This window comes from Pygoscelis adeliae, unplaced genomic scaffold (assembly GCF_000699105.1).
Source record: "Pygoscelis adeliae isolate BGI_AS28 unplaced genomic scaffold, ASM69910v1 Scaffold45, whole genome shotgun sequence".
In the NCBI taxonomy this organism is placed as follows: domain Eukaryota; kingdom Metazoa; phylum Chordata; class Aves; order Sphenisciformes; family Spheniscidae; genus Pygoscelis; species Pygoscelis adeliae.
The window spans coordinates 1028095-1055788 of record NW_008825114.1 but is presented as its reverse complement, the minus strand read 5'-3'; the positions used below and the strand labels follow the sequence as shown (position 1 = coordinate 1055788).

Below are 27694 nucleotides of genomic sequence, written 5' to 3'. Positions count from 1 at the left end.
AGAAAACAAGGCAGGCTTGGACATACTTTAGAGCATGTTGTCTTTTCTATTGTGCAATTTCTCTTGCTGCCTTGCAAAGGAGTCCACTTTCAATGCTCTTAAGAATGCTCAAAATCCATGTAAAATAAAATCCAGTCATCCTGACTGAACCTTTTCCGATATATTCATCACCTTTCACTGATTGCTGGTATTTTTAAAGTTAAATGGGAGGCCAGGTAATATATTACTAAAGTATCTAATGCAGCCTTAAAAAACAGAAAATACTAACTTCATGTACCTCAGATTGAAACAAATTCCTCGTAAGATATAGAAAAACCCAGTAATAAAATGGTAGTGGAGAACAGTTCACTTTCAAAAGCTGTTTGCTTGTTCTAATTACTCTCAGTTTGGTGGGAGGCTGTAACTGTTGAACTGAATGGCCAGCAGTTTGTGTGTACTTGATTTTGCAATCATGTACCAATTTCTAACGGACGGGTGTCCACTTAACAGAAACTGCAATTATGACAGCACTATGTCAGATCCAATTCTTGTTAGCTGTCTCTCTGAAGAGACCAGTGATCAAATATACGTAGGGTCTAAACTGCCATCTCATTTCCTGGTTCCTCCAGGTCAACATTGAAGACCCATTGACAGGGCAATGTAACAAAGCTCTCACTAGGGAGAGCACTGCTATGTAGAATCAGAAGTTATATTAATGACATTACTTTGATACTGAAGGCATCTTCGATGACCTAAACAGCCTTTCCAGTAACTATTCAGCCTTTCAGGTCTTATGTTGAGGTGAAGAATCACCTCAACTTTTTTAAAACCTGAGAAACAAAGATGGTGAGTTTGTCCTTTGTTTGTTGAACAAGTCAGTGGCGAGGCTGGAAATGGAAGCAAGATTAAACAAGCAGCCTGTTCTCACCATTCCATTAAGGGATATTAATGTTTCACCAGATTGCTGATATCCTACCTCACTGCATTATCATTTTTAAATTACAAATAATGGAGAATTTTGTTAACTCTTAGGCAAATCTGTCCACTCATTCCTGATTACAGTTTTATTTCTCTGTTGCCTTACCTGCACCCAGAAAGGTGACATTCTCAAAAGATGTGACAAAATGAGGTTACTTTTCTATGCCATACAAATACCACAATATGATTCTAAACATACCTTTTAATAAAGAGTATATCTTGGCTACAAAAATGAAATACAATTATAGTTACATAAAGTGATTAAATATACCTGCGGTAAACAAATGGAACAGGTCAATTAAATTCAAGGGAATTTAGTCCATGGTAGTCACCACCTGTTTATTAGGGAGAAGGCTGGATTAACAGGCAGAAACTTTATTGGTTTTGAGACACCACCAGTAAAGAGAACAGCCACTGCTTTTGCAGGCTTAGAACTGAAAGACTTGAAAGAATAAATGTTGTTTAGCTAAAGTCACTCCATGCTATGCATAAAATGAAGATAATTATTTCATAATTCGTTTCACAGAAGTTTCTAGAGCCCCAGGTCTTCTGAATAATTTAATGTGATTTTGTTTGTGTGTGGCTGAAGATATTTTGAGGGGGCTTTGGTTGGGTTCCCCTGTGTTAATCATCACCGTGGGGCGATAGCAGACACAGGCTGCTGTCAGTTGACTATCACCCACAGGGTTGCAATTATCTATGGCAGCCACACCTCATGGTGTTGCAGTTTAACAGGTTTTCAAGTTTGTGGTGCCGTTCAGAGGGAAGGATTGAGCAATGCAGTAAGATGCTGAACAGTGTAAGCCTTCTGCCAAGCAAGTATTTTCATTTCAGATACAAAACAAATTTTACTCAATCCTGCCTGATATTTGCAACTGACAGTTCTGATACAAGTCCTTTTCAGTCCTGCATATGTTCTTTTTTCAGTATTGGTTATTTTTTATCTGAAATGCTTGGATTTTTTTAAATGGATGACAGACATAGTAAGGGCAACAGATTGTCTACTGTTAAATAACGAAGGTGATGGTAATTATTTACTTCCAGAAGGGCACATGCAGGACTGTGAATATGTGAACAGAAAGATTTTTCCAGTGATGAGAACATAGCTCTTGCAAAGTTAGGGCTTTGGCATTTTCTTGTCAGTCATGCTACTAACCCACCATGTAATTACTGACGAATCATAAAACTGCATTGCATCAACATTTAATTTTCAGCAAAACAGAGATAGCAATGGAGATTTACAAAATATATTTTGCATAGTTGCTTAATTTCTACAAGCTACTAGCTACTAGTAAATTAAAAGCTAAACTAGCTAATAAATTTAAAATCTTCTAAAGATCTATGTGATCCTAGGCTGTTCATAGTTTACTTGAATACAAGTAAAAACATTACTTCTTCGTGGCTAGTGAAAACTGCTGAGAAGTGAGAATGTTGCTCTGTCCTTGTATCTGCTTTCCATATGGGTCCCTTGATATTGACATGGAACAACAGAAAATAAATCAATATATTATGCTGTTTCTTTGTGGAACATTGTAGAGGCCATTCTCCAAATTAATGTTAATTCCTCTTTACAGACAGTGACTGTATGTATAGCTAAAGATTTACATTTGAGATATATGATTAGCAAAAAACCCAACCTTTTTAAAGAATCCTATCAAAGAATTTGCTAGTTAGAGGTTTCAGTGTTAGGATGTGATGTTTTCTGGGATAAATCGAGAAACCCTCTGAAAGGCAGTAGTTGTGGTTTTTAAACCTGTCCTGTACTGTCTTTGTTGGCTTAGTTATTACATTTCCCAGCAGATCATTCAGTCATAAGTTCAAGTCCCGTAACAGGTCTCTGAATGATATCCAGGCTGGTTTTGCAGTCCATTTCAACAAAAAGAAAGCTGTACTGTATGTTTTGTCTTCAAGATAAAACAAGGCAAGTACTGTCTTTTTCCCCATGAGAAGAGGAGAGCGCTATTTGGTTGTATGTTATAACTCAGTAGATCACCAGCTAGATCACTCTGTGTCTTTGACCAAAGAATCATTAGTACTAATAAAAACAATATTATGATAGATACATTTTTGTTATTATTAACAGTTATTATTTTCTATTTTAATAGTCATTCAAATTCCATGTTACTTGGGGCCTTACTAGTCTTCAAATCTACTGTGTTAGTTCTTCAGCTATAACTGCACCAACTATAGTTGAAGATTTTTCTGAAACTCTTAGCTCCCTAAAATTTTATGTAACGCTTATATGATATTTTATTAAGACAGTCACGAAAGAAGGAAGGAGGAAGGGAGGAAGGAAGGGAGGGAGGAAAGAAAGAAGGAAGGGAGGGGAAGGCAGGGAGGTACAAGGTGAGAGGAGGAGAGAGATGGAAAAAATGGGCTTTAGCCTTGTTCATAGCAAAGGCAAGCTCATAGATCAGACTGGACTGTATGTAAAAAGGCTTGTAACTAAAGTAATTAGAAGTAAGTACAAAGTTTTCCCAATTTAATTACTATCCATTTTAACTCTGCTGAATTTTATGCCAAACACATGAATTTTGGAAGGCTAATTCATGGGGAGAAAATAGCTTTTTATCTCATTAGCCAAGACAGAAAACAAGATACACCACGCACACCAAGAGTAAACAAAGTGAGGAAGTTCATATGCTGTGTTAGTTTTTCAAGGAAAGACAAGGAAGGGTGAAATTTGCATAAGAATTTACTATTGAAGAATTAAACAGGCTGGTGATAACAGACACCTATTTCTATTATGGCACATGAGTTGTTTTAATAGTCTGACTTCAAAATAGTAAATTATTTTTTGCTTTAATTCTTTCTGGATAATTTTTATTTTTCAAAACTCACATTAATGAGAGTTCAGTTCTACGTGTACTTTGTGGTTCATCCTTCCATCGTAGTATGTACCTTCTATTTTAGAATTAGTCGATTCACTGGCTGCTCCATAATGTTATTCTAAAAAGACATATCGGGATATAATTACTTTAAAGCAGATGAAATAGAAGGAAAAGAGTCAATATATTGCTTAATAGAATTATTAGACTATGAAAATGCAGCAACATTCCTTGTCTAACCTTTCCTTTTACAATTCCCCTGTCATAAGGGCCGTGAAGTTGCAACAAAGCACGTCAGCTAAAATAGAATTGAGTTTGTTGCTAGTTAAAGATGCTTATGCACTCAGTGTTCATTAATTTGAAAAATCTGATAACAATCACATTAGAAAACATTGGGGATATGTATCACTAAGCTTCAGGATGGGGGAGTATAAAGGAGTACAGAATATATGTGAGGTCATAGGCAAAGAATAGTGAAAATGTGGCAAGAAAAAGCAAGTTAAAAATGGATCATTGGGAAGAATCCTGAATTAAGCAGATTATTGACCTAGTTGGTGTTTTCCATTTCCGGTCTTTTTCATTATGTAAGATCATGAACATCCTCAAATCTGTACATGGAAGAATATTTTCTCTTCTATCCCACTAAAAATCAGCTACATTTGATAATGTTGATTAATGTTTTAATCAAAAAGGGTAATCTAATTGAAATTCAATCTTCTGACCTCCAAGGACACGTCTCAAAACAAACAGAAAAGATATTACTGCAATATAATATAATTTTCTTTTTAACAAAAATTATTCTACATCTCACCCTGCTGAAAAGCAATACTTTTTGGCTGAACAGCACTAACAACATTGTTTATGTTAGTTTTTCTAAGACAAGAGGTCCCTATTAGGTTATTGAAGGCAAATGTTGATGATTGTCCTTTTCTTGCTTTGGAGGCTATTGTTCAATAGATAATTGTGCTTTATTTAATCATTCATCAGTGCAAATAAGTAAAAAAAAAAATCACAGATACCATTTTTGTGTTTGATGTTTGATCAATGATGTCCTTATTTTCCCAATTGCTTTTCTTTCTTTTTTCTTGTATTTCTATAATCCAAATTTCATAGAGTAATGTAGCAGTCTAATTTCTGTGTCTACATTTGGCAAGTTCCCAATAACTTGCAAATACAGTGTTCATCTCTTGGCCTGCTCTGATTGACAGCCCAGAAATAGCCTTTTAAATTGTGTCAGATTCTCATCTCTCTGTTTGAAAGGTAAAGTTAAACAGTTTTCCTAGCACTATGCATGAAGTCTCGAATCTAACGAATCAGCTGTTTTGGCCATTGTACCAAGCTTTTGTCTATGCAAAAGTACATCATTTTATCTTTGCACACTAATAGCTTACTGAAAACTGTTGCAGCTGTCCATTTACTTCAGGGCATGTGATAGCTCAAAGTAATTTATTTACCAAAATAGAGCTATTCTTACTAGCCATACTCTTATCATATATTAAGTCATTATTTTGCATTTGCTCCACTGAGGAATGAATGAAAATGTTCCATTGTCACAAACAGCACTCAGGTTTTATAAAAAGAAAAGAACAGTGGACTCAAAATCCCTGTAGAGAATAATATGGTCTCATCAGCTGTCATATATTTATCTAATATTTCAATCAACAAATTTTGTATTTGTATTACAATAGCTTTCTATGTTTCCCATCAAAATTGAAGCACCATTGTGCTGGACACTCTACAAGCCTATACAGTGACACTGTTCTTGCCACAAAACCTTTACAATGGAATAGATATAAGCTACTAGAGAAAATGCAGCTATTAATCTACTGATCTAAAATACTCACTGCATATAAACATCCATTTTCACGGGCCAGAAAGCATTATATGACATCAGAATTGAAATAAACTTCTCCTACCACGAGGTTGTTCATGTTGTAATGTGCTATTACAGGTACTAGTAACAGAATGCGAAAATAATATCTAAATGACAGTCAATTCCCAGACTAATAGAAATAAATTCATAATACACTTTTGAAGTGTGATTTAAAAGAAGATTTTTTGGGGGGAAGTGAGTGTTGGTTACAGAATGTGCATATTCTGACTCAAAATCACAGAATATCCTGAAACATCAAAATGGAAAATTTAGGGCCTGTTTATGCAGATCAATTACATTCATCAACTCCAAGGGTAGACAATAAACAAATTTCTGAATTTAGCCAGCATTCATGAGTTTGGCGAAGTAGTTATGATTTATTGCCCATATTTCAATCTTTCTTATCTATGGTACCACTGAGTAAATACTGGTTTTATTGTTACTGCTTTTATCTTTTTTTTTTTTTAAACATGCACTAGTCCCCTAATTAAATTAGACTTGGTAAGAAGCCAGTGCTTCCTCTCTTAAGCTACTTACTGCTTATGACTGATTGAAAGACTTTCTTATCCCATACCTGGCCTCCTTTTGTGCTCATCCTCTGCCTTCTGAACTGCTATTTATTTTAATTATTTGCTAAGAGAACTGTAACATTAGTCTCCTAAGCTTGCACAGTGAATTACTTCATTCAGGTACTTCATAAGTTTTGCTGCTATTTCCTGAACTCTATTTACCTTGTCAGTATGTTGCAGTAAAAATGAGATTTGATTTGGTATTCCCTGAGCAATACAGAAAACAAATATGCTCTATGACCCAATGATTTTCTGTTTAGCTGAAAAATCCATTAGGCCTTTTCGTTTGTTAAGAAAGTCTGCTATAAACTTTTATCTGACTTTCTCACTGTTATTGTAACTGAATATTTGAAGATGATAATGCATGTGAAGATTTTTGTGTGGTTTTTTTAACGTAGCTTCTCGCGGGGGAAGTGGAAAAACAAATCAGTCCTGACAGATTTTTTTCAGGTCACCCATGGTTATGGAGGAACCCTGCTGTATTCCTTCTGCATATTTTCAGAACAGCTGCCATTTTATTATCTCCTTTTCAGAAGCTACAGACAGAAAATCTCTTTCACCTATTCAGTAAAAAATGCAGACAAGTAATTTAAAATCTCACATATGAAAATCAATTGGTAAAACCTTTTATGCAAATATGTAACAAAGTATATGGTCAGCTTTGACCATATACTTCACCTCTCGTGGAGAATCTCATGTGGAGAGGTGAAGTGCCTTTAAGTATTTTGACTGTGAATAATAAAATATTTTATTTTCATTGTCATTGACAAGACATTCTAATTTTATAGGAGTCTTTCATTTGTAGCATCCCTTGTCTCTGTATTTTGCCTATCAGTGTAGCCAGTGAACCTGAGGATATGAATTTGTATGTCTCATGATCTCTTAAAAGAGCTGATTGTAAAACATGGTATGCAGTTAGATTTCATAGCATTTTCAAGCTTAAAAATCAGGATCAGTTATTGTGAGTGGTGATATCAGCTTGAACCATAGTAAGGATGAAATCAGAATGTGCTTAAATTTAATCATACAGGGGAATGCAGCGATTCTGATTAAGTTCACAGAGCCTGCTAAAGAATCTGCAGAGGAAGAATAATACCGATAATTAGAGACGAAAAGAAATTCCCAGTAAAGATACAATCAAAGAGGTTAAATGTGCTGATCTAGACACTGCACAGAAGTTGTAATGAATTTCTGCATCTTTGAAATATTGTGATATTATAAAACTGGTAGCATATTTCCCATTCAGTTTTACTGTGCATGGTATAATATATAAAGGGAAGAAAAAATGTAACACCAGCCTGTTTTTTTATTCTGTTGAGTATGCTGGTTTCCTACTTTCTTATGCTCAAAATTACAGTGCTCAATAACATTACGTTCTGTTCTAAGTTCATAAAAACTTTGGATTATTTGGGTTCTTTTTGTTTGTTTTCAGAGGGAGGAGAAACACCATACTGTGTTCTGTAGAGGTGTTTGGCTGGAAGATGTTTTATTATACTCATTTGTGTAGAGAGAAGAAAAAATACTTACACAAATTGCCATCACAACAGGATCTTCAGTATAAAAACTGAAGAACTGACCTTTAAAAACCTTAGAAGCCAGTTCAGAATTTTTTATTTAAGTACCTTCCAAAGTAAGAATGAGATATTACTGGAAAATATAGACATGTATCACACTTAACCGAAAAATTGGAGCTGTTTAAGGAATTCACAGAGTCAGTCTTGGACACTCTACCTCCTTCCCCACTAGAAGTGTCTTTCCTCCACCTAGCAGGAAACAAAACAGTGGTTACTGTAGACAGACCACAAGGCAGATACACTCCTTTTGAGCCACAAACTATTGGGATCAACAAAGTGAAATTCTGTTACCGTAACCATCTGGAGGTAGGGCTACCTCTAAAATCTCGTAAGTTTATAGTAAATTTGGCAATATGAGTTACTGGAACATGTTTTCTAAAATCTCTGAGAAAAGGTAACATTTCCAGATTTTTAGTGTGGTGTCAAATTGAGTTAATGGTGAGAACAGTAGGGGGTTTTAAAGTAGGTGAACTACTTGAACTCTTGTATCTCACAGGGAGCACTGAGAAATTCAAGGGTTCTTACTTTTCAGTTGCAATGCCTTTATAGGTCAGTTTCTATATCTTGGGACAAATAGAGATGCTTTAGCCCTGATTCCATTGATGTTTTGAAAGAGAATATTGTTGAGCGGTACTGAGTAGTGATTTGAGTGAAAACCCTGGATAGAACACATTTATTTCATGTGTATGAGTAAGAGTTACACAGAGAACATGGAATCATTTTTTGTGATAGACCAGCTGGCTGTGAAAGTGAACCACAGAGCTGTTTGCTAGATTCTGAGAGCATTTCGTAGTGCCCAGACTGTCTTTTGCTATGAATTCTGATTTTGTTTTGCTGGATTGTACCTGCTGTTTTTAAACTTACGACAGGGTGTGATTCATTATTGGTCATTTACTTATTAATATAGTGTTTGCTCATAGATGTCGGACTTTAAAACAGTCCTCTAGAGGTCTACAGAACTCCTGGCAAAGGCTACTTAGTATGAGTAGGAAATACAGAAGCAGACATCCTTGTCTCAAACCTTCCCTGCTGTTTAGAAGCTCAAATTATTTTATCTAATCTGAATAGTGTTTCCCAAAAACAGTGTCATCCAGTGGCTTGCTCCTTACTTGAAGCACAACAGCAGGCCACATGAAGCTGATCTGGTTTTAAGTTTGGATATACTGGCTGTGTGCCTTGTAAGGAAGCCTGTTCTTTCTAATATGTAGGTTTGCTATAAACTGTATATTCGTCACCAGTTTTTCCAGTTTTCTCCATTAAAATGCAGAAGTGATACATTGACTCTCTGAAATCAGCCTGAAATGTTGTTAGGTGTTTCTAGGATAAGCTTTTTCTTTTCTGTGTTTTTTGAAAATCTCTAATACTGTTTTTGCTCTGTGGAAATGATAGAAAGCAGTAAAATGAATTAGCCATTAGCCAAAATGGATGGCTAACATTCTGATTAAAAGTGGTTACTAAGGCTAGTCCACTATAGGACTCCATAGGATTATATATCTCTTTCTCTGTTCTTGTAATTTGTGAGCTTCACGTTCACAAGCAGCAATCCATGCCAGGATAGATCCAAACACTTCTTTTCTAAATTTTCTGTCATATTTTGTATTTCCCTCAAGTTGTGATGCTAATTTAGAGTGAACATGAAGTAAATTAAGAAATAATTCTATAAACGGTGGACTAGGATTTAAGGAATTTTTTCATTTCTGTGACTCTATCTGATCATAATTTACCAAGTTGTTCATTAAGAATCACTGAAATGAAGTGTGACTGCTTGGCATTTAGTAGTTACACTGTTACACAAAAAGAAATAGAAACCATCTCTTGCTCTTAATGTTCTATTACTAGCTAGAATTTTTTTTTAAAAGTGGGGGGAAAAAAACCACAATAAAATACGTTATTATTAAATTTGGAAAACATGAAATGGCTGTTAGTATCTGTTGAGTGATTATGCTGTTATTACATTCACTACTCAGAAACAAACTGAGGCGCTTTTTTCAGTTTTGAAGTACCACATACGTCTTCATCACATTTAAATTTTGGAGTTTGCATGCAGATGTGACCATTAGGCTGGTTTGAGTTTGAGCGCAAGTATCTCACATGCATAGTCATTTTGCAGATGTTGGATCTTTATCAGTTCTTCTTTCAGAATTGCATGCTTATAATTCTTCTGGGAGTTCTACCCACAATCTTTTACCCTTTATATTGTAGTAGGCTGGCATACATCATTCTCTTTTTCCCACCAAATTGTTAGTGAACTTAGCTGTCCCTTTGCGTATGAAGAACATCCTAGAAAAGGCAGAAAGCCTGTGAGTCGTAATTGTTTTCTGTACTACTTCTTACAAGGCAGCACATATCCAAACATCTCTTAAAGAGCTTCAGTGGTGGGAGCTTCATCATATATGGTAGACTAAGAAATGGAAAAGTAAATTGTCACACTCAGGAGTAGTAGTGGTGCCACCCAATCTCAGTTCAGTGGCCTTCCAGTATTCAGTGCTGCAATTAGACAGTTTGTCTGACACGTTAAAGCAATACCAAAACTGGGAGAGCTGTCATCTTGGGGATAAAGCGATCCATCCTCACCAGAACTTTGTAACCCTCAGTAAAATCTTCCTAAGTTTTAATTTCCTCTGGTGCTAACCACAGACGGTGCACACGCTAACAGCAAACCCTTCACCACAACTTCAGTGGCAGAAAGTATATGCCAGCACTAGACACCTGAATGGGAGGTGTACTGCACTGGCACAGGAGCCCTCAGCAGACACCCTCTGCAACTAAAAAGTATTAGAGCCACCAAGGCTCTAGGTTAATAACCAAAGTTGAGAGCACCAGCAAGTTCAAGTGAAATTTTTGTATACCAATAGGAGGAGAACAAGGAGTTAACTTTGCAACTAAAACAAAGGGAGTACTTTAAATTCTCATCTTTGCTTTTGGGAGATTGACAAGTAGTTACAACTCTCTGGGGAAGCAGTTTTGAACAGAGACTAAACACTGACTGAAAGACTCCTCTGCTGAAAGGAGTCTGAAGAAAATTGGGAAGGAAAAAAAAAGGAAAAAAGGTTCTAAAAGGTACTTATCTCCAGAGTAAAAATACCAAGAAGACCAAAGCATAAAACTCAATAAGTATCTTCTAAGCATTCATCTCCATAGTCTTACAGAAATAAAGATAACGTGTTACACTACTGCAGAGAAAAATATAGAAAGGTAAAACAGAAACCTACTGTAAGAAAACAAATTTGTGCACAGATGAAACACCAGAAGTCAATTAAAACACTAAGGGCATAGTAAAATAAAATCAATATAAAATTAAAGTCTCAGTTTTAACACTGTTAATAGTATTAACAGAGCTGCTATTCAATTTATAGAGTATTTTGTGTGAGGGTTTCATACAAACAGGTGCAATACTGTTTTCATCTGTTAAAAATGAATTCTAGGTTTTATAGCATCTATTCTTTTGATGCACTTCTGTAACTCCTAGTAAATTAGTATTACATGCACATCAAGAGAAGAATAGAAACCATGTGTTTTATTGCAATAATTATTAAACTAACATCTCGTACTGACTGAGAATGTAGTTGTTTGCCTACTTCCCTACAAACTCCAGCTGTGAACGTTCATTCTTATAACCTCTAAATAACAAAGGTAGTCCAACTAACATGTAGCTGCTAAAGCAAGTGGTGGTTGTAAGTGCTAAACTTACCATTTAGCTAATACTCAGCAGATACTTTGGTGTAGTGCTAAAAGCTCAGTGCTGTTTGTCTTAGCATACTATTGTGATCTAAAAAAAGAGAGTTATTAACCATGAATGGTGATAAAATCCAGTGGCACTTTTAATCAGGGTTTGCACGTGTGCATGTTAGTCCACCTACACTGCCAAAACATCAACTTGAAAATTACCTTTTGCTCTTCTATCTTGGTTTTCTAGTAACTAATTTTCAGTGTTGCTTGCATGAAATGGCTACCTGTTCAGGCCCTAAGAATCTTGATGTTTAGTGATATGAACATATGTTAACTGTCTTCCTTGCTCTTCCCATGATATTAGAAAATAATAATTTATTTCTCTGCAATGCTGTATCTGCTTAGCATAAGAGCTCACCCAAATACCATGGTGAAATGAAGTGTTCTTGATGATGATGTCTATAAATTTTTATTGTACTCACCATAAGATCTAAACAGCGCTTTATGAATCTTTAGGCAGATAAGTAATATGCGAACAAGTTGATTTCACTTACAGAGAAAGAGAATGTAATATCTGTCATGTGTGGGGGAAAATTTATAAATGATCTGATTTGCTTTTGGAGTAGGACGAAAGCATAATATGAAATAGCCTGTGAAATAAAATGGCAATGAATTTAGAAAATGTGACCGTTGGTTCAGCAACATACTTAAGTATATAAATAGTTCCATTACAGTCAGTTTTCTCAATGAGATTACTCATTTGCTTTAAGTTAGATAAATTATGTAATGAAAAAGTTTTAAAGCCATTGGCAGCCAATCAAGAAATAATTTTATGCATGTGATTGTTTGGAACAGACTGCCTAGATTTAAGAAATATGGAGCAATACTGTTTTTTCATAATTTTTACAGTTATGCAATGTTACAGAATGACGCAAAACTGATTTTGAATGATCTTATTTTAATGTGTAGTGGGTTTATCATTAAAACTGTTTTGGAGCAGGTGCTTTTTCTACTCAAAAATACTGTGAATGCTCTCACTGTCTTTCATATGATAAAACTAAATACTGTAAAAAAAAAGGAATTCATTATGAAATTTGAAAAATCTACTCTCATTATATGGAGCTATAGAGATGTAACTGTACCTGTTTTTCACTATAATGGATGTCTGCTTTGTGAAATGCTTTGCAAAATCATGTTACATAAATAATAGCTATTAAAATTATTTTTGTTACCTTCATTGAAAGTACTTTTACCCAGGAGTTAAAAAGATAGGACAGAATGAGGTCTCTCAAAGCTTCTATAGCTAATCCTGCATACTCAAAAGAAATCACATAATTTACACTAAGTTACTTGTTGGCCTTGCATATGTTGTGCATAAGTTTATTTAGTATTACTACATATTTTGCTGCTAGATAACAGATAAACACTTTTTCCTGACTCAGTCATTAGAAAAATAGTCCCCCAATTTTCAGCTGATGTATTCTGACTTTTAAACCCTTGATAGTTTCTAATGTCCTGCATTAAGTCTGAAACAAGAAGCAATAACTTCCAGCTGATAGTTGGATTCATTTTTGTTTTTCACGGAGATGAATCTAAGATATTTTCTAAGGAATTTTTATCTCCTTTTCTGGAACAAAAGGCTTTGTGCCTAGATTTATGCACAAAAAAAGTTAAGAATGCTGCCTGTGGTAGTCATGAATTTTTTTTTTTTTTTTTTTTTTTTTAGATTTTGTTGTGAGAAAGATGGTTTCTGTAAGCTCATCTAAAACTCACAGAAACACTTAAGTATGCTTGCTGTCAGTTGTTCAAGACTTCATTTTAGCAGGAGATTGTCTGGCAAAGTCATTATTTTGTTTTTCTTTTGAAGACTTAAGTTAGCATCCATACTTCATGTCATCCTGCTTGCTATACGAGCTCATAAAGATGATCATAAGCATAGCAACAGAGATGTGGAAATTTGCCAGGTACTTGCTGATAGTTTCTAAGAGCTTTCAGACATTTTGGTACAGAGGGAGATTTCCTGTGTGTTCGGGCTTTGTGGAAGTGTTTCTGCAGCTGTGATCTCCATGATACTGACTTTTATGCAAACCCAGCTACTGAATACCAAAAAGTCATGTAATGAAGTGAACTTGAATATTTACCTTAGAAAATTTTGACCTAATGGTTTACAAAACCTGATAAATAGAGAAAGATTTTTCTTCTGCTTTGTAGAAGCATAGCGATTTTTAAGGTCAAAATTGAAGTGAATGGTTTTCTCAAAGCTATTGATGGTGCTCTTTCAGGGTGGCTTGTTGGTGGGTTTTTAAAGGAAAATAAGACGTTAAGGTGGGACTTTGGAGATAAGATTATTCATAGAAACATATACCTGCATCAGGTCCTATAATAATATGAAGGCTTAGATGTGCTGTATTAGAGGTTAAAAATCGTCTTCTTCAGAAAGGTTTTAATACATCAGGATAAACAGTTTAGACAAACCTTTTCCAGAAGCGCAGCATATAGAGCAAGAACACACAAAAAAAAGCTAGCTATATATTAGTAAGATATTTTCATTGGGTACCAAAGGACCTGAAAGTTACAGAAAAGTCAAAACCAACCAACCCTTCTTTTTATAATCCATCTTACCCTTTCAGTTAATACTCAGAACAGATTATGTTGTAGCACTTACTCAAAGTAGTATGCCTTAATAAAATAAAAGCAGAAAGATGTTTAGCATGCACAGATTGATTTTTAAGTCTTATTCAGGTACAAAAAAATACTGAAATACTGTCATGTAGTCTAAGATTTATTGCTATATATTCATTTAGCAGCAGAAATTATTTCTCAATTACTATAATATCTGACCTGCTCCCAATTGCTTCTATAATAATCTTCATGCCTACCTATCCAGCCTACAGGAAAAATAGTTCGATCTCTCTTCTCTAAAAGAAATGAGTTTTGTATTTAGTTATAAAATGGATGACAGCTGTTAGTACTAATAAATCCAAGGAGAAATAGTTCCATTGTTGAAATCAGACATAACCCTGGCATGTTCAGTCAATTGTTTGTGTTGCTTCTGTGGCATAGGGCCTCTCACTGAGTGGTAATTCACCACTGGACAGATTCACATCTTTTGTTTTCAGGCATTTTGTTTTCTTCATTTTTACCTTCTTCATGCAACTTATCATGTGTTAAGTCTGTCCGCAGAGTTGGCATAGAGGTTTTTTGTGCTTCCACTTATTTTTTATGTACTTGACACATACTATGCTATGGTAAGCTTAGTCGGTCACACTATGTCTGCTTAAAGGCAGGAACTGGCTCTCCACAGCTGTTTGACCTCATTAACTGTTTTTCACAGAACAGTTTGTGATGAATTTGCAAATAACTGTCATAGCATGAAACTTTCTTTCTATTCCTTCTCAGATGCACTTTCCCCCACTCCCGCCCTGCTTGACATCATGACTCCCTCGGCCTTCTGGCAATCACACTGGACTGTTTGAACATTATCCCAGCACTCGTTTAGACCCATGACTTCCAGCTACACAGAACAGCTACTTCCTTATGTCCATGTGTCGTGGTTTAACCTCAGTCAGCAACTGAGCACCACGCAGCCGCTCACTCTCTCCCCTGGCTCCTGCCCCGGTGGGAGGGAGGAGAGAATTGGGAGAGTAGAAGTGAGAAAAACTCGTGGGGTGAGATAAAACCAGTTTAATAATTGAAACATAATATAATAATAATAATAATAATAATAATAATAATAATAATACACAAAGCAAGTGACGCACAGTACAATTGCTTACTACCCACCAACCGATGCCCAGCCAGTCCCCGAGCAGCGGCCCCCCCCGCCAGCTTCCCCCCGCTTATGTACTGAGCATGCCGCCACATGGTGGGAAATTAATAAGTCCTTGACTAGTGTAAGCATTACCTAACAACAACTAAAACATCGGTGCGTTATCAACTTTGTTCTCCTCCTAAATCCAAAACACAGCACTGTACCAGCTACTAGGAAGGAAATTAACTCTATCCCTGCCAAAACCAGGACACCATGCTAGTACAGTATTCCACTGGAACTGAAACATCGCTGTATCTGTGTTAACAAATTATCATTTTCATTTGCAGAAATTTCTTTTATAAAAAACAAAAAAAAAACAAAGCAAAACCAAAAAACCCAACCTTCCCCTCCACTTTTTTCTAGAAAGTATGTCTTGCATTGTTAGGATCATCTTTGATGAGCTAGATGAAAGTTGGTGAGAAAATTATCTTAAAAGGAAACTGTAAAAACAAGAAGTTTACCTATACTCTACATAAAATCAATTCAATATTTAGTAAGCAAGTGCTGACAAATATTGTTGACGACATTTTTTATTTATAATTTGGAGATATTCACTCAGACTGTAGACTGTAATAAATTTCATTTTATACTGCCCATCACAGATTCTGATTTCGTTGTATTTTTTAGAGGTAGCACTGAATTTCATAATTAGTTAAAATAATTATGATGGGCTTACAGGTGTGAGCCTTGGGCTCAGCATTTAAAACAGTTTTAAAAAAACAGTTTTTAACAACCTATGCTCCTATGCCAAGCCAAGATCCTATTTCAAATTACTGACAATATAATTTGTGGTGCAGTTAGTTGAGTAAATTGCAGCAAGAGTTACAGCAAAGCTGAGTAAATCTGTTTTCGCTCTATGTTCAACACCTTATGAATGAATACCCATGCCATTCCTCATTTACAGTTGCGTGAGAAATACTAGCTGCTGCTGCTAGATAAATGTGAAAGCGTCATGTCACATCTCTCTCCTTCAGTCTTCCAGAAAGCCTGCTTGAGTTTGCTTAGTTCAGTTCACAACAGTTCACAACAGCTCTTTCAAGGCCATATGATTATTACTGTGAAAAATGCTTTGGAAGAACACAAGTGCTAGCTCTCAGCGGGTCAGAACGAGCGCTGCCTTGTATCACCAGGCTGTCTGTGCCTGCTTCAGAGGCAGGCCTCCACCATGCTAGAAAGCATGACAGGATGCTGAGTATTTTCTTCCATGCAATAACTCAAGAGTACAGACGTTATCTATCATCTATGAAAACAGCGCTTCCTATTATAACGTGAAACATGTTAAATCCCAGACTAGTCCCATTTACTTCAGTTTAGGGCAGCAGCAAAATTTCAGGTAGAAGTCAAAGTCTTAGGCCACAGCCAGTTCTAACATTGGTTGCTGGGGGCAAAATTATCCTTAGCAAAACTATGTTTGTGACGTCATGAACCTGTGACTCTTTCTGACATGAAAACCTTGAAGTGTTGGCTGCCCTAGGGAAGCATTGGCTGCCTGAGGCTTTAGAAATAGTAACATTTCTATGTTGCTACGTATATGTCTTCATGTTAAGTGTTAATATGAGCTTCTGCTGTGTAACTCCATACTCATTAAAGGGTATTTATCAGACAGCAGTAATTATTGAACTTGGGCACAGAACTATGAGAAAGCTGGGGTTTAAGCAATGTGTGTCCTCTGCTACAGAGAAAGCTCTTCTGTATTCTTTCAGAACACAGCTGTGTTTCCCCCCAGAAGAAAATACCCTCTAACTTCCTTGTCTGGGCACTTCCTCAAAGCTATTTCGACTTCAGTGGTGAAACTCATCCCAAGCAAAAAAGAAATTCATATCTACTCTCTTCTCCTATGCCTATCCTTCCCTGCTAACAGATCCCTAAGCGTCTTCTCAGTATCTGTGAGAGAGAGGGAATGGTGCCGTAGGTGGGCACGAGAGGTGAGAGGGATACCTCCCTCATATTCAGGAAGATGAAGAGTGAGGTCTAGAGCACACCCATTCCCTCCATAGCCAAGCCACCAGGGAGGAACTTAACCATCCACTCGTAAAGGAAATACTTTCTCGCTTCTGTTAAAGATTTATACAGGTTCAAAGATGCTGTGTGTTTTAACATGTGCCAGCACTTTGGATTCTGTCTTTTGCTCATAAATATTAGGAGTACCTGATATAAGGCATTGCTTTGCTGTCTTATATCTTCCTTGTCTCATCCAGCATTTTCCTAATTGATGGACATGCTTTCATAGTGGTGGAAGACAAAAAAAAAAAGCAAACAAATCACAAAAATGGGAAGCTACTGTATCTATTACTTTTTTACAGTCACCTATCTGTACTCATGTAAGTGTTAAGAATGTTTTAAGCATGCTCTTCAGACCAATGAAGATGAATGCTGCATTAGGCGTAGAAAAACTGTGTGTATTTTGTACCAGTAACGTTAGTGTAATGCTCAGTAATACTGAGTTTCAAGGGATGTCCTCTTCAACTGCGTTTTTCCAGAGTTCATTGTCTGTTCTGACAACATATTACTTTTATTGTTTGTTATTCATCATTATGTTTGCTATTTATTGAAATACTGCAATAACATCCAAATTGCTACATCTGTATGGGTGCATTGTCATGCCAGGCACCATAAAAAGCAGTCAGAATGCATAGCCTCTACGTTGAATAACTTACTGTTTAATTCACTGCACCAAAAGTGCTTTTAAACATCCTGTCCCAAGCATCCTTTGTCAAACCTTGACGGATACAATTTCATCACCCTTATTCCTTATCTCCTTCTCCTAAGGGACCAAACTGTAGGCCTTCTGCGGCACCTCTCTACCCACTTATCAAAGTGAAAATTCTCCCCTTTCTGCTTCTAAAATGCATGAGTTTGATGCTGAGCTAGAAATGAAAAAAAAAAAAAAAAAAGTATTATTCTCCTTTGAAAACAAGACTTAAACAAAGTTGATGGTTTTGCCACTACAGTTCCTTTGTTAGATCCTTAAATTTTGCAGCTATGACCTTAATGCAGTCAGTATAGTTTATAGTTGTCAGTTTGGGCCGCAGAGTATGTAGGCTGCATTAAAAAGTATTCAGTAAGATTATGGCATTGAGGAAACAAGTCATTGAAAGCTGTGTAACATCAGTAACAGAAGTGGCCGTGATCACAAGCTGAGTTCGTTTGACTGTCTCAGGCAGTATTATCACTCCTTTAGGTTTAGGAACAGGTTTAGACATATAGTGCAAATGGGGAGGAAGTAGGGAGAAGGGACTGTATGGTCTGATAATTCCTTTGCCAGGCTGCTCACTTTTTCTGTCTTGTCCTCTTCGATGAAGCAAAAACAAGATGCTTCTGCCCCCTTCTCAGTTCAAATTAGTATGTTACAACTTTGTTGTGATGATTTATTGGTTTATACTTAAGAACTTATATGAGCTAAATGTCATACATATTTACTAATACCAATATTTTAACATAGAATATTAATGAGTAGAAAGGAGGGGAAGAAAAAGAAAATAATGCCTTTATGTGTTCTGGACCAATCTGTATATTCAGACTACTAACATGAGAAGTGAGCTCTGGTGCACATATGAACCTGCTGCTGATCTCATTATTTACTGCACCATAAAACTGTGTGTGATGTGAAAAATGAAAGCTTAAAGCAAAGACTGTCATCACTGCATTTTTCCCCTTTATTTTGCAAATTAAAGTAAGATGGATGTAAAGACACAAATATAAGTATGTTACAAATATTGACTAGATAGAGCAATCATGCGTTTTCCTAATCTTCATTCTTGGCAAGCCCCAATTTAACCCTGATTTAGTGTAATCTAAATCCTAACCCTGTCTGGAAACTAAGCCTCAAATTAGAAATGGTAATCACGGAAATTCATATCACTGCCCTTTGCTGTCCTTTTGTCTTTTATTCACCAGTGCAAAATACATAGTTTTGTTCTCGTGAACATTTGCATATGGAAATATGTGGGATGCCTTATCCTCTCTGCCTCAGAAGTTCAGTGTTTTTTTTCCTAAATGTATGATACCCTGCACTTAAAACACCACTTCACATTCTCTGCCTTTGTTTCATTACCATAACTCTGGCTGATTCCTCTCCATATGTTAGAGAAGGGACATCTGGCAGGGGTTCTTGGATTCTCTACTCTTTTTTTTTTAGGACACGGCCTTTTGTATTTCCCTTTCCATTCCCAGTAAGCAGAACAGACATCCAAAAGTTCAGTCATAACCAAATTCGGGAGTATCATGTTCGGATTATATGCTGTGCTATAAGCTGCGACAGTGCCTGAGTTCAAATGTGAGAATAAACCCTTATTTTGAGGCTTGTGTTTTCATATGAGTGATGACTTTCCAAATGTTAATTCTTGTCATTCGGAATTGTCATTGTTAAAGGAGAGTGAGAGGTACTTCATTGTTCGCATGAGTGAGACAGGTCACTCTGGAAAGAGCTTGCTATGCGCAGTCTTTAGTTTAGTAGATTTTGAGAACTGCCAAAAGGTGCAAATTCCTTTTTCCATTTTCATTTCCTTATGAAGATACCTAATTTCAAAGTCTCAATGCACTAATTTGTTAAAACAGAGAACTTATTTAAGGCTAAATGCTAATAACAATGAATATTAACTGACTTAATGCAAAGTGAAATTGCTGCTTCAACATTCATACAAATGATAATTCAGTCTAAGTGGCTCTATGTTCTGTTATATAGACATTACTTTGCAATTTGTGGGGTAGTTGCATACAGAGCTACTAAACAAATTTGTTTTCTTTTGCATCAAAAATGCTTTGCACATCTCTTGAATATATGAAGAATATTTTTAAATGCATGGTTTTTAGTGGGACGGTATGGGCAGCTGTTTGCTTCTTGGATATTTACTAACTGTTAGTGAGTCTCTGATCATCTTATCATTGTCTAATTCCCTTTCCTTGTGTGATGTAATTGCATGAAATTTAAGAGAAATCCCAACAGATAGCTGGATCTATTCTTACAGTGTAGCCATACCCTCCTTTACTGACTTACAGCACCACTAAGTAAAAGTACCCATCTGTATATAGAAGCTTTGAACAAAGGACCCTGGGAAAATAATTTATTGTGTGTTCATAATTACTTTTTTGCCAAAATTTACCTTGTAAAATATTTCAATAGGAATAATGTTTATTAACTGGCACTTTTCTGATGCTTTATATATTTTAAATCCAAATTAGTCTTTTAAGTATAATTAGAAATGGCTTTGGTTTTATTTTTCAATTTATTTGTATGTATAGTTCTTCAATAATAGTACAGAATACCAGCTTTGCTGCAAAATGTTGGTTTTACTTCCTCCCCTACTCTCTTTGATTTTACTGTTCTCAATCCTGCGCTCAGTTCAGTTGCAGGAAGAATGATTTTGAATAATACGGTCATGATGTCAAAACAGTGCAAATTATATGCTGCTGCCATCTGGAATAGTGAAAATAAAAGCTTTATTTACACTGTTCTTTGAAATAATAAACTTTATTGCGGCAGTTTATCTTCAGTATCTATAGTGTATTCTGGGAATAGTCCATGTGTGCCTTTTTATTCTGTGAGCTACAGAATGACTAAAATTTGCCTGTGGCAAAGCTATTAGGGAATCTTGAAATAGATTTTTTTTTTCTTCCTGAATGGAATGGAGAATAGACCCTCCGTCTCCACAACGAGAATAATTGGTTCACACAGGACAATATTTTTGAAGAGGCACAGTGAAACACTTTGAGTATGTATTTTAGTTAGGCAGATTACACAGATTTAACTACAGGTTAATATGGATATTCTGGAACATGGGTGTTTCGATGATGCAAATAGTTAATGAGGAAGAAAATACTTAACAGAAATATGACCCAGTTTTCATGTCAACTGTCCAGTCTTGGACCCTGGTGCTATTACCTTGCCTTTATACTCCATAACCCACAACCATAGTCATCACAATTTGCTTTGGGTACTTCACATTTGCACTTCTTATCCGTATCATAGTAATATTATCATAATGTACTGTAACTGAGGAAATTATTCACCCTATTCTGTCTTCCTTCTTAAAACACAATGCTGATTGCCAAAGTGATTCAGCAAGGTAGCTATGAAGAATTTAAGACTTCAAGACCCAATTTGTTTCTAAAAGCTGCCACTCTTCTTGCTGCCAGCAGGACCTAGACATGATCTGTAAGTGGCTTTTTACAGGAAAAGTAGTGAAAATGTTGAGAAGGTGTGGCACAAACACTGGATGAAGATCACTGTTTTTCTCTTCGTTTAGCTGTGTTGTACGCTTGGGTATGTTTATCATGAAGAGTCAAATCCATTGTACTGGATTTGGATGAAATCCTCTTCTTTCTTTGGATCCAGCTTTTGTATGTATGTCGGCTTGACAGTATACCTTCAGACATAGCTTGGAAAGTTCCTGAAATCTTGCGAAAGAATTATGTCATTTAAAAAAGAGAGATTGCAAGAGCACACTTTTTCCTTTAAGATGAGAGAAAACAGTTAAAGGACAAGCAGAACGGAGTTTATGTGGCACAGCTATGTTTAGGTTTTTTTTCTGTAGATACTTTTAAAGGTAAGTATGGTTTCTTTTTGGTAGAGCATAATTTAACTAGTTGGTATTTTCAAGGTATGACTCCATCAAAATTACTGTTTACACATAAAAGCTGAGTTTGAGTGTCTACTCTAAATGCTGTTGCATTTGTGAGGGCAGGCTCACCTCTAAGACAGGTGCAGCAACATATGAAATTATGTGTTGGACAATGTCTGTAGGTATACTTATACGGAAATCTGAATGTAGAGGTTAATGTGCTTTTTCCATACGTGTTGCTTGGAAGTGAAGCAATTACCACTTTGACAAAACTGGCAGCAGAGGTAGGAAGCTCAAGGACATTGTTTACAGATGAGCAATGTCAAACAGACTGAATACACAGAGAGACAGTTTAGAAATACTAAGAACAACCATGATGGGAAACGGCAAGGCCGTTTCATATCATTCTCTCTTAAGGGTTTATGGGGTAACCAGTCTTTGTAATTGCCTCTCTACGTTGTTCAGATCATACATTCAGTGAAAAATAACTTTTGTAGAGCTCTTCCAGTGATTGGAAATGATACTAGCACAGTATTAAAGGCATTCTCTTAATGCCAGTAATGGCATGCAGCACTGTTAAGACAGCTAACAAATCCAAAGAATGTGCTCTATTTCTAAATCTCTTGTATCTGTCATCCTAAACAAAATATGTATTACATGTATGACTCACTAAGCACAAGGACAGAGAAATCTGCCCTTTAATGGCCTCTCAAAATGACAGTACCAAATGGCTTTGAGAAGGTCAAGTCTGATTTAAATTGTTGATGAATTGGAAGCTAATTCACTAGAACTGAATATTAATAGGGAACAGTGGTATATACTATGGTTTAGAGCCTAATAAGCATATTAATGAACAGTAAAAAATATTTTTCTTTTCACCTCATGTAAAATTGTAGAGCTACCAATATATCAACATTTTCTAAGTTACTTTTCTCTTTACTGTGGCTGAGAGGCAGTTGTTCACTGATTTGATGCTTAGCTCTCTTGCACAGTGTGTTTGATGATCTGTCAAACTTGGTATCATCAAGAGTGTAAAGACAGTTTTGTACAAATCACTAATAAACTTAGAGAGAAAAAAAGCAATTAACATCTTAAAAACTAAATCCACTGTGATAAGCGCTCCAATTAGAAATTTCATTATTTCCCCGGTCCATTTTATGTTGAATATTGGGTTTTATTGCCAAATACCTGAAAGCCAGATTGGAAACAAGCCACAACTGTCAAAAATATAACAGTTCTGGCTATTTGAATCTGTTACATTGTGATGTTTCTCATGAAAATTTCATGAAAAGCATTCATTCAAAGAGATTCTATGCATAAGGGGGATGGATGGAATTTAATTACCCTTATTAAAAGTAAGAAAGGAAAGCTCTTTACTACTCCATCCTGTTAGTATTCAAGATAGATTATCTTTGTTGTACCCTTATGTATTTGCAAGACGGACTCCAGGGTTTCCTGTATGAGCCAAGTAGGAAAGGAAAGGTCAGGTCATAAAAATCCTGTTCTGTGTCACAAGTCAACTCTTGTCAGTTACTCCCAAAGTAAAGACTTCATGTTTATAAACAGACATGAAACATACCTTTCTTTGGGAAGAGCCTATAGCTAGTGAAGGATTTGACACTTAACCAATGATTGGTAGAAATACTAGCTCTGAAAAGTTATGCAAACTTACTGGAGAATTGTGTTTACTATACCAGAGTAGTATCTATTAAGTAGCAACTAAGTAGCTCGTGGGCGACAGCAGACAGCAGAAACTGCAAAGATATATAGGATGTACTTGCCTGCTACACATTTTTCAGAAGTCTGAAGACTTCCCTGAAACTATTTGAAAATATGACATTTTTCATGAAAGAGAGTTGACATGGAGCAATTTCTTCTAAGTTCATTTTAATCTATTGCATGTCAGTAACCACCAATCAAGACATGTAATAAGACGTGTTTTATAGTTAGTATTGATCCTCTTCCTTTTTTTTTTTTGCTTTTCCTTTTTGAACCGAAATAATAGCAATTATTTTGCAATATTTTTGCCATTTTAATGTCAATGAAGAGCAAGATGATGTAATTCAAATAGCTTATTTTACCTACGCTAACTTGATTTCTGAGAAATTGCCTGATCCCACTGTGCTTCCAGTGTTACTTGCTAGTGTGTATCATCTTAAGAAGGCAAATTGCTCTCAATTTCGCTATTGACGGCACTAGGGTGAGGATTTTTGACCATATCTGAGTGTTTTAGTTGACACAGTTGTACCCATTCAAGATCATTATGAATGTCCTGTCACTTTAACTTTGATATCTGCATAGCTCCAATGTTTAGAGTTTCTCAGCGCTTTGCAATCTTAGAATGCTTTCATCCTCACCGCACATATCTGTAGGAGTAAAGCACTGTCATACCCATCTTACAGATGGACAACTGAAGCACAGGGACATTAAATGTTAACACCAACAGCACATAGGTAATAATAATAATAGAAGCGAGAAATATAACCTGGGTCACCTAAGTCCCTGGCCAAATCCTATACTGCGTGCTCACACTTCCTTATGTACTTGTCTCATGTAAAGAAAGAGTTTTTTCCCTGTTTAAATAAATACTTCCAGGGATGGTGACTCAACCGCTTCCCTGGGCAGCCTCTTCCAATGTTTAACCACTCTTTCAGCAAAGAAATTTTTCCTCACGTCCAATCTAAACCTCCCCTGGCGCAACCTGAGGCCATTTCCTCTCGTCCTATCGCGAATTATTTGGGAGAAGAGACCGACACCCACCTCGCTGTTGTTGATAGGCATGGTAATTCAATATTTCACATTAAAAAATAAGGACTCTCACAAGCAGAGCAACATCGGTGTTTTAAAGTACCATAGTGGGAGTCTAATGATTATGCACTACATACAGTATCTATGCCAATTTAATGCATTTTATGAGTAAGTATAAAGTTTGTAGCCACTTTTTTATGAACTTTCTATTTTGTATCAGCGTTTTGATCACTGTAAGTTACCAAAAATACTGCCTGAGTAGCTGGTTTTTGCATCAGTTCCTTTCATACAAACAGTTACGGGACTCTTGAATGTTAAGCAGGGTGGTGACTGGGGCTTTCATGAGTTACTATGTAACTAATGTGAAATCCTTCAAATCATGCATTTCTTTTGCAGAGGATCAAATTCCCCGAGGTTTCCCCACCATTGATATGGGCCCACAGCTGAAGGTGGTTGAACGAACACGTACAGCTACCATGCTATGTGCAGCCAGTGGCAATCCTGATCCCGAAATAACTTGGTTCAAAGATTTCTTACCTGTTGACACAAGCAACAACAATGGCCGCATCAAGCAGTTACGCTCAGGTAAGGTCTTGTTACTGTTTCCACTAACGCCCAGAGTTGTTCTCTCTCACCTTTTCTTTCTTTTCTCTTCCTTTTTTTTAAATTTTTATTTATAGGTAATAATTTCTCTTTCTCCTCTCTTTTCTGTGTTACTGAGTGTGTTGTCCATGTCTGTGATGTTGTCATAGCCTTTTCTAGAGTCTGTCTCTATGTGTTTTGCAGCTTCTGTTTACTCCACATTGCTCACTGCTGTGACTGTACTTTTTGATAATTTTTTTCTTTACTGCTTTTTGCAGTACTTGATGGATCCATTTTCTCCTCTTTCTTTCTTCTTTCCTTTTTATTTTTTTTTAACAAATTTATTTCAACATTGGACTTCATTCAGAAATTGCAAGGAGTACCAATGGTTATATTCATCAAAACCAAAACCTGCATTAGACACTTCAATGAAAATTTAAAATGTGTTTTGTGCTGTCTTTTCCACATTTGACTCCACCAAAGATTAGCCAGTTTGGACACATCTTCTTTCCTCTCACAAATACATAAAACACAATACTTTTTCCCATGCACAATTATACCTTAAAAAGAAAATTAAAAAAAAAAAAAGGAAAAGAAATCCTTGGGTAATCTATGGAATAAAGTTTTTTTGCTGGCTGAGCATTTTTCCAACACATTTAGCCACAGTAGTGTGCGCCCACGCTAAAGCTTTATCAATCCTACATTTTCTGGAACTACAGAAGTCTGCTTTTGGTGTAGAATCCAGCTTTTGCTGCTCTCTCTCTCTCTTTGCCCCTTGCACCTCCCTAGCAGTCCTTTCACTCTCCTCCTGCCCTAGTTTATTCTTTTGCTCTCTTTAGATTTAAAAAAAACCAAACACTCTAAATTTAAAAAGTTTAAAGCTTATCCCTAAATAAGATCATTGGGATATAATGAGCTTTTTTCTTTGGCAATTGTAGTAGATATCGTTGTAGAATCTAAGTTGTTTAATCACGTGTCTTCCCAGAATTCTCAGCTTTTGACCTGTCCTGTGATGTTAAATCGTCTTGTTAACTGACTTTTTGCTTGTTGTCAGCAGAACTGTGTAAATTAACCTTCTGTTAATGTAAATTAAGAATTAATTTTTCACATGTGACATAGATGATTTAGTATATAAAGCTTTAACTGAAAACTTTGTACCAAATTATAAGGAATATAATAATATTTTTATGCTGTCTTTCTTCTCTCCGTATTTAAATCTCCAGAATCTATTGGTAAGTGCTTAGTTCTGAAGCGCACTTCACCCCCACTAATTTCCATATCCAGAATATTATGATTATTATTATGATTATTATTATTATATTATTACTATTATTATTCTTAAAATGCATGGCATGCATTTTACTAACAGTCAGTGTAGTCACCAGATCCCTGTAGTGGCGCACACGCACACCTCCACAGAAATGTTGTCTTATCAGTCATAGCAACACCTAAACGAAACAGTACACATGTATCACGTAGCTGTAGAACAGTAAATGCAATAATCCAGCCTAAACTGCAGTGTTGTTTTGAGATAGCCTTCAGTGTATCCTCTTTTTATATCTATATAGATTTATATATATATTTTTAAATAGAATTTCCAATATTTTCCTAAACTATGTCATAAGTGCAGTATTGTAAAGTTTCCTTTAAGTATTTGAGGCATATTCGATATATATCTAACCCTATATAACCAAACATCTAAGAACTCAGATGCTACTCTGAGAATGGCAATGCAGCCAATTGTAGCCTTTGCCCGTTGTGGTACAATGCAACTTGCTTTTATAACCTGATAATACTATCTAATATATTCCTGTTTTAACAGTATAGTAATTCAAGTTTCTCTTAAGACCTTATTTAATTTTGTAAATCTAATTTGATTCTTCTTCCAAAGCCCTAGCCTCCTTCTTCTCGTACTAATGCTTCTTCTTTCTAATCTTATTTGCATTCATATTATCCACCCAGGTGGTACACCAATAAGAGGTAAGAGTGCTGAACTAACGTTCACAGAATGATCTTACTCATTCTTTCTGTCTTTTCATTCCTCTCATCTTTGTCCTGTTTTTTTTTTTTTTTCCCCCAAAAAAAAAAAAAAAAAACACCAAACAAACAAACCACAGAAATGTCCATCATCTGATTTTTTTTTTTACTTTGTCCTGTTTGGTTATGACCAGTGACTCTCATATTGTGACCTTTCTTTCTGCACACTCCCTTTTCCTTTCCCTTTTTTGTTTGTTCATTGGAAAAAAAAAAAAAAAAAGAAACGATAATTTGATTTGTGATATGCTTCAAAGAAAGCATATCCAGGTCTTCTGGCCATAGCCCAGTCACAGCGTACCATTTGTCCCTCTTTTTTCTTTTTCTTCTTCTTCTCCTTCTTTTTCTTCTTCTTTTTCTTCTTTTTTTTTCCTTTTTTTTTCCTTCCTCTTTTTTTTGTCCAACTGGAGCAAAAAAAGATCATTTTTTTTCTTCCTTAGCTGTTCTTGTCCTGGACCAAAGCCAAGATGGTCTGGAGAACAGTAGCAG

The 27694-nt window shown here is 35.9% G+C and overlaps 1 protein-coding gene across 1 annotated transcript in view; it reads left to right on the top strand.

Annotated features, from left to right (window-relative positions):
- Positions 1-27694, top strand: part of PTPRD (protein tyrosine phosphatase, receptor type, D) — a 289678-nt gene that overhangs the window by 120727 nt on the left and 141257 nt on the right. The window contains 3 exon segments of the mRNA XM_009328051.1: positions 24986-25174; positions 26395-26403; positions 27134-27151. Coding sequence (XP_009326326.1) covers positions 24986-25174; positions 26395-26403; positions 27134-27151 — 216 coding nt within the window.